Consider the following 6,306-nt stretch of genomic DNA (forward strand, 5'->3'; position numbering starts at 1 on the left):
GGACTGAATGGGTTGCTGCATTTTTGAGGTTGAGATTGAGATTCGTTGCCAAGTACGAGCCAATACATGTTCCCTTTGGCGGAACTTCCGTCACTGGGGTGGTCAACCCTTGCCGACTGTCGACTTGACGGTCCTTGTCCCTCCGTCTCCACTAAGCTTAGCAACCACCAAGCGTGCACTTGCGCAGACAATAGAACGACGCGTGTACAGTTGCAAGTGTATATCAAGTCGTTCAACGACGTTTTGTGTGCATGCTCATCCTGCGGCAGCGCTTACTCCTGGGCGTTCATCTCTTCGTGGCCCAAGCCTTCGCGGACCTGCGTCCGGCGGGCGTAGTACAGGTCGAGCTGCTTCTTGGGGATCTTCTTAAGGAGCTCCTTGGGGAAGGCGCGGAAGAGGGACCACGCGAGGTCGAGCGACTCGAAAATGTCACGCGACTGGTACGGGCCCTGGGCGATGAACTTGCCCTCAAACTTGTCGGTGAACTTGAGGTATAAGTGATCTTCCATCGAGAGCGCTTCCTCACCGACGACCGCCTTCATCGCCTGCACGTCCTTGCCCGTCGCATAACTCGCATACTAAGCATACATCGTCAACTTGGCAAAAGCAACGACAGGACAACGTACGAGTTGGTTGGAGACGGCCGAGTGGTCGTCGCGCGTCATGCCTTCGCCAATGGCGGACTTCATGAGGCGCGAGAGCGACGGAAGCACGTTGATCGGCGGGAAGATCTGACGGTTGTGCAGCTGGCGATCGACGTAGATCTGGCCCTCCGTGATGTAGCCCGTGAGATCCGGGATCGGGTGCGTGATGTCGTCGTTGGGCATCGTCAGAATCGGGAGCTGCGTGATCGAACCGTTGCGGCCCATGACACGACCGGCACGCTCGTAGATGGTCGACAGATCCGTGTACATGTACCCGGGGTACCCACGGCGACCGGGCACTTCTTCGCGGGCGGCCGACACCTCGCGCAGCGCGTCGGCGTACGACGACATGTCGGTGAGGATGACGAGCACGTGCAAGTCGCGTTCGTACGCGAGGTACTCGGCGGTCGTCAACGCGAGACGCGGCGTAATGATACGCTCGATCGTCGGGTCGTTGGCCAAGTTCATGAAGAGCGCCGTGTTCTGCATGCAGCCGCTCTCCTCGAAATCGTTGCGGAAGAAGCGCGCGGCTTCCATGTTGACACCCATGGCACCGAAGACGATGGCAAAGTTGTCCTGGTGCGAGTCCATGACGTCCTTGCGCTGCACGAGACCGGCCTGACGACAAATTTGGGCGGCAATCTACAGCGCGTATTGAGTGAGCAACGGATGATGGAGATGGATGGGCGTACTTCGTTGTGGGGCAAACCAGCGGCCGAGAAGAGCGGGATCTTTTGGCCACGCGCGATCGAGTTCATGACATCGATGGCCGAAATACCCGTCTGGATCATCTCCTTGGGGTAGTCACGGCACGACGGGTTGATGGGCTGGCCCTCAATGTCGAGGTAGTCCTCGGCGACGACCGGCGGCGCGCCGTCAATGGCCTTGCCCGAGCCGTTAAAGGCGCGGCCGAGCATCTCCTCCGAGATGGCCATCTTGAGCACATCGCCCGTAAACTCGCAGTGCGTGTGACGGTTGTCAATGCCATCCGTGCCCTCAAAGACCTGCACGACAGCCTTGCTGCCCTGCACTTCGAGCACCTTGCCTTGGCTACAAATGCATCATGAGCCTCTTGCACCAATGCCAATGGCGACCTACCGCACTTCGCCCGTCGACAAGGTCAAGTTGACGATTTCGGCAAACTTGGGCAGCTACTCGAGACGGCTCAGCAAGGCCATGGCCATACTAGGCGAGGTACCTTGACGTTCTCGAGAATGACGAGCGGACCGTTCACGCCCGAGATGGTGCGGTAGTCTACGTGCTTGGCATGAGTCGACGCAGCGCGCGCAGCATGACGCACCGATGCGGGGCTCGACGTAGTAGTCGCGGACGACGGCCTTGGCATGCGTCTCGAACATCTGCAGGTCGACCGACTTTCCATGGTGGCTGCTCATCTTGACGCTCTTCCGGGCGGCAGTCAAAAACTACTTTTGAGGGCCCCACGACAAGGAAGTCAAGCATAAACTCTCACAGGTATTTTTAGCATACAAATCGCCATACAAACCGAGGCCCACCAGTGCAAGATCCGCGACAACCTCTACGAATTAATACGTATATCCGGATACCGCATCCGGGAAGGTGCGGCGCCGGCAAGCCTTGCGATTCGCACACATGAGTACACTTGCATATCCGGACACCCCACCCAGCGCCAAAACGGTCTCCCAAGCTCTCACCGATACGCTTGGAGGCACGCAAAACTGCAAGCGAGTACGAGCCGTGTTGCTTCCCTTGTTTAATGTATACAAGGCCCTTGAGCCTGTATGTAAGGCGCTATGAGCACTTGCGCGGTCGTGCTAGAGAGCTCGAGTCGCCGCGACTAATATCGCTCATCGGACTGATGCAAGGACCGCACCAGCCCTCGCATCGATGCTACCAAGGTGATGCGCCTCCTAGTACATCACGAGTGCACTCTTGTAGACGCTCTTGCTTTGCGATTCAATGGCGCAGCTGCCGTGCGCGATTCCGCGCCCTATCATCCTGCGTATGTACTATCTATGGGAATTACGCGGGCGATGGACCCCTTTTTGTCCCAATCGATGTACAAAGTGTTGTGCGTCGTGGGCGAGGAGGCGCCAAGGGACATGGCAGTGGCTTTGCCCACGCGCCAACGACGCTCCGCAGCCGGCGGCTTCAATTCCCGCCGTGTCCTTCATATTAAAATTCATTTTCTTGCCGTCAAGTGTTAGCTGTCGCGGAGTGCACAGCGCCGGTCGTCAGCACTTCGCTGCTTGTTATAGCGCTACGCCAATTGCCAGTGCACATCGCTCTGCCTTCTCGATAGCGTCGTCGTCCGTACCTGTAAATAACTCTTGATCTGCTTGACGTCCTTGGTCGGTATAAAGGGCGCCATGTGCACAGGATCTAACCGATTGCATGAGCCCGAGCCTCTGTCGCGGCGTCGCACCCGTGTAGCCGTGGACCTCGACGAGGTCCTGGAACGTCTGCATCTCATTTTCATTCCAGCGCGAGTACGACCGCGCGCCGGTCTCCTAATCGCGGATCAGTCGCGTTCGTGCAAGCTTCGTACCGGCGGTGTCGGCTTGGTGGCGCGCTTCCACTCGGGCGCCGTGTGCCCCAGCGTCGTCCGGCATTGGTACACGCTTTGGTGCTCGGCTCTGCACTTTTCACACATACCTACACAAGCTTGATCCAAGCTCTTGATGACGAAGAGATATGGTACGTTTGAGCGGGCGGGGCGCCGCCTTGGCAGCGACAGCAATGAGAGCGGGTGGTGCGAGCATCGGAGGGCGCAGCGGCAGAAATGACGGCGCGTACAGCGGCGGTGGCGGGTACATGGGCACCATGCCTACGGGCCGCGTCATTTCCGGTATCCTGCTGATTGGCTCGAGCTACCTCCAAAGGGCGGGTACATGGCCGGCGGCAGCACCGGCACAGTCTTCCACGACAGCGCCGTGTGCTTGTACAAGGCGCGGCAGTCGGTGACCGACTTGCCGAGACGATGACAGTCGAGACACTCTTCCTTGGCTGCCACGGCGCGGTTCTTGGAGATGGGCGCTGGCATTGGCGCCGGCAACGGCAGCGGCGACGGGCGCAGCATCGACGGCGTCTTTGGCAGCGGAAGTGCGTCCGGTGCGAGCGGTGGTTTTGCGGCTTCCTGTTCGCGAATGCGCATTTGGGAGGAGACAAACTCCTTCTCGGTGCGGCGGCGCGCTCGAAAGTGCTCGGTCGCTTGGATCGTCGCCAATAGCGCGCTCGGCTCGGACAGCGGTGTCGCCTCGCTGCATGGCGGCGATGGCTTGCGCTTCTTGAGGAGCACGACGTCGTTGGGCAGCGCTTGCAGTGGCGTCGCCTTGCCGTGGTCCTATTCGCCCATAACACACGAGTGAGGTGCGCGTACACGCACCACGTCGACAAAGACGCCGCAAAGCGAGTCGACAAAGTTGGCCATTTCGATGAGGTTCTTGTGCAAGATGCGTTGGTACGCGTGGGCAGTCTCGAGCGACCGGTACGCGTTCGGGTCGCTCCAGTTCTGGTGCTCGGCGATCGCCGCGATCATGTCTTCGTTCACTTGGAGCATCTAGTTGGAGCCATGAGCCTGGATGGGCGAGGCCATGGCGGCTGCCACGTCAGCGGCGACCTGCGCAAAGACATCGCAGAGCGTCGACGGGTCCTCGTCGTCGTGGAGCATGGCGGCTGGCGCTACCTCCAATTGGCGGAGACGCGAGGAATAGATGCTATTTTAGCCAATCCGTGATTTTCTGTCTCGGCGCGATTCGGATTGGCCCACCGAATACTTATTGCACAGGATTGGTTGAAAGACCGATTCAGGCCCTGGTCAGGGACTCGGAGCTGGGACGCGGGTGCTGAGAGCACGGTGCAAGCGTGGCATCTGTGCCTTGGTAGAATACGAGTGAACGAAGAAGGCACAGCAAACACAATCGCCAAGGAAAGTAAGTGTCAAGGCGAGTATCAAGCCTGTATCAAATAATCTGTCGAGAGAGTTTGGTTTGGTTCAGTTTGGTTGAAACTCCAAGTGCAACGATTTCGCCACGCAACTACATAAAATACATGGTCAATTCTTACGGAAGGAGTGGCTAGACAACTTGTCGGTCAAGGCACGGAGCGTGGCAGCCTCGCCTACGCTGCCTTGGTGATGGTGACGTTATAACTCCAGGTCAGGGAAACGTATGTGCGCATTTAACCCAAATATGCAAGACAGAAGAGCCAGACGAGCCCCCGCGCCGCCGCCTGCGCAGCCACGGACCGGCGAGCGAATGAAGAAGAAGGAGATTGCTAGTCTCTACGTATGCGAAGTCTTTGTGTAATTATGAAGATAACGCGAAACACGTTCATATATATGCAAGCTGGACGGTTTGACTGCGCTTCAAAGCAGTGTAGTACGGGCTCCGTTGAGTCATAGCTCGTGAAGGCGCACTGTGTACTTGCAGAGGACGGATTGGAGCTCCTCGGCGATGGAGCTGAGCGTGAATACGTAGCAATGGCTACGGACAACAAATCTCAACCCCACACGCAGAGAAAGGCGGCTGTGAGCAATATCAAGGTTGTACCAACGGGTCGCAAATCGAAATCACAAAATCCAACAATCGAACGTGGGAAGAGGACACAATTAGCTGTTAGACAAGCACAAATTTCTAAACCACTAGTCACTGCAAGTACCTATCCTTGTGGTCGATTCGCTTTCGATGACCATGCTGTCTCCAACACAAACCAAGCCGAAGGAAATGCTGACATTCAGCAATTTCCGCGACCGAGACCGTAGGCTCCAATCCCAGTTGCATCCCTTCGTCGTTGCATGAACCAGGCTAGATGTAACTGCGTCTCCCTCTTAAATCGAAGACGTCTTCCCCGGTGTGCTCTCAGCCATTGGGTTTCGTTGGCAGTGTTTGCATTGTCGTCGTCGTCGATGCGCCATCCGCACGTCGTTTCTTGAAGTAACACGGTCATGGTTCTTGAAGTACCGAGGACACGAGCCAGTGCACATTGCCATACGGTCGTAACACGATGAAGTTGTCGTCACGACCGACTCGCAGGCGAGAAGGCCTCGCTGCGGTGGGCTCGCATGGATGCGCAAAGCTGTAGCTTTGCTGCTGCGACCACGAGCTGCAAGCCTCAAGATTCCTAGTTCCGACCGGTCGTATAATAGACTTTGAAGAGTAGCCACTGCTAAGCAGCCATGGGTGCAGGGTCGTCTTGCGACACGCAGGATAGTCTGTGAGGACATGACCGCGTCGTTGCCAGTCTGTCGTTGCCGTGGTTGTGAGCTCGACTGCGCCGGGCAGCATCCGAGCGCGAGCGACCGCTTGCCTGGACGCTCAGATACCCGTCGTATGAGCTGACGAAGAGAGGTCGCTACTCGTACGAGTACGTCACTTGCTGCTGCGAAATTCGCGTGCTGTACATCGCGGGCGCGTGTCACGCCGTGTCATTGGCAGGATTGTAAGGTGGACCACGCTTGACAACCAAACGCGGTGCTCACTTTTCAATTTGCAGCATGCGAGGGTTCGTTGCGCTCTTGGGTGGTCTTGCCGCCGTCGCCGCCGCAGTGCTCGAGCCGTCGGCACAGGACGTACTCCTCGTGCACGACCCGACGTATATCAATGAAGCTGCACCCGAGATCTTGCCTGCTGCCAGCACGGATCCACCCGCCCTCGGTGTCGTACGCGACTTGCGCTTGATGGCC

At 57.8% G+C, this 6,306-nt stretch overlaps 2 protein-coding genes across 2 annotated transcripts; both read right to left on the bottom strand.

Annotated features, from left to right (window-relative positions):
* Window positions 1-165: 165 nt before the first annotated feature.
* Window positions 166-2,076, bottom strand: SDRG_11365 (V-type proton ATPase subunit B). The gene is made up of 6 exons (XM_008617400.1): window positions 1,945-2,076; window positions 1,843-1,898; window positions 1,743-1,795; window positions 1,337-1,694; window positions 627-1,286; window positions 166-578 (listed from the first exon to the last, which is right to left on the bottom strand). Exons 1-6 carry the CDS (start codon window positions 2,036-2,038, stop codon window positions 273-275), a joined length of 1,527 nt encoding a protein of 508 aa, XP_008615622.1. The 5' UTR covers window positions 2,039-2,076; the 3' UTR covers window positions 166-272.
* Window positions 2,077-2,758: 682 nt separating this feature from the next.
* SDRG_11366 (hypothetical protein) lies at window positions 2,759-4,322 on the bottom strand. The gene is made up of 8 exons (XM_008617401.1): window positions 4,243-4,322; window positions 4,009-4,182; window positions 3,498-3,966; window positions 3,325-3,450; window positions 3,172-3,278; window positions 3,049-3,133; window positions 2,941-3,005; window positions 2,759-2,883 (listed from the first exon to the last, which is right to left on the bottom strand). The coding sequence occupies exons 1-8, from the start codon at window positions 4,291-4,293 to the stop codon at window positions 2,827-2,829; spliced, it is 1,134 nt and encodes a 377-aa protein (XP_008615623.1). The 5' UTR covers window positions 4,294-4,322; the 3' UTR covers window positions 2,759-2,826.
* Window positions 4,323-6,306: the final 1,984 nt, after the last annotated feature.

This window comes from Saprolegnia diclina (assembly GCF_000281045.1).
Source record: "Saprolegnia diclina VS20 unplaced genomic scaffold supercont1.41, whole genome shotgun sequence".
Classification (NCBI taxonomy): domain Eukaryota; phylum Oomycota; class Saprolegniomycetes; order Saprolegniales; family Saprolegniaceae; genus Saprolegnia; species Saprolegnia diclina.

Bases quoted from the DNA above. Each gene is read 5' to 3' on its own strand.
- SDRG_11365 (XM_008617400.1), bottom strand. From the start codon at position 2,038: ATGAGCAGCCACCATGGAAAGTCGGTCGACCTGCAGATGTTCGAGACG. The intron at 1,899-1,944 runs GTGCGTCATGCT...CCAAGCACGTAG, and splicing joins CTACGTCGAGCCCCGCATCG to ACTACCGCACCATCTCGGGC. The intron at 1,796-1,842 runs GTACCTCGCCTA...CGTCTCGAGTAG, and splicing joins TCATTCTCGAGAACGTCAAG to CTGCCCAAGTTTGCCGAAAT.
- SDRG_11366 (XM_008617401.1), bottom strand. From the start codon at position 4,293: ATGCTCCACGACGACGAGGACCCGTCGACGCTCTGCGATGTCTTTGCG. The intron at 3,451-3,497 runs GTAGCTCGAGCC...CGCGGCCCGTAG, and splicing joins CATGTACCCGCCCTTTGGAG to GCATGGTGCCCATGTACCCG. The intron at 3,134-3,171 runs GTACGAAGCTTG...ATCCGCGATTAG, and splicing joins CCACCAAGCCGACACCGCCG to GAGACCGGCGCGCGGTCGTA.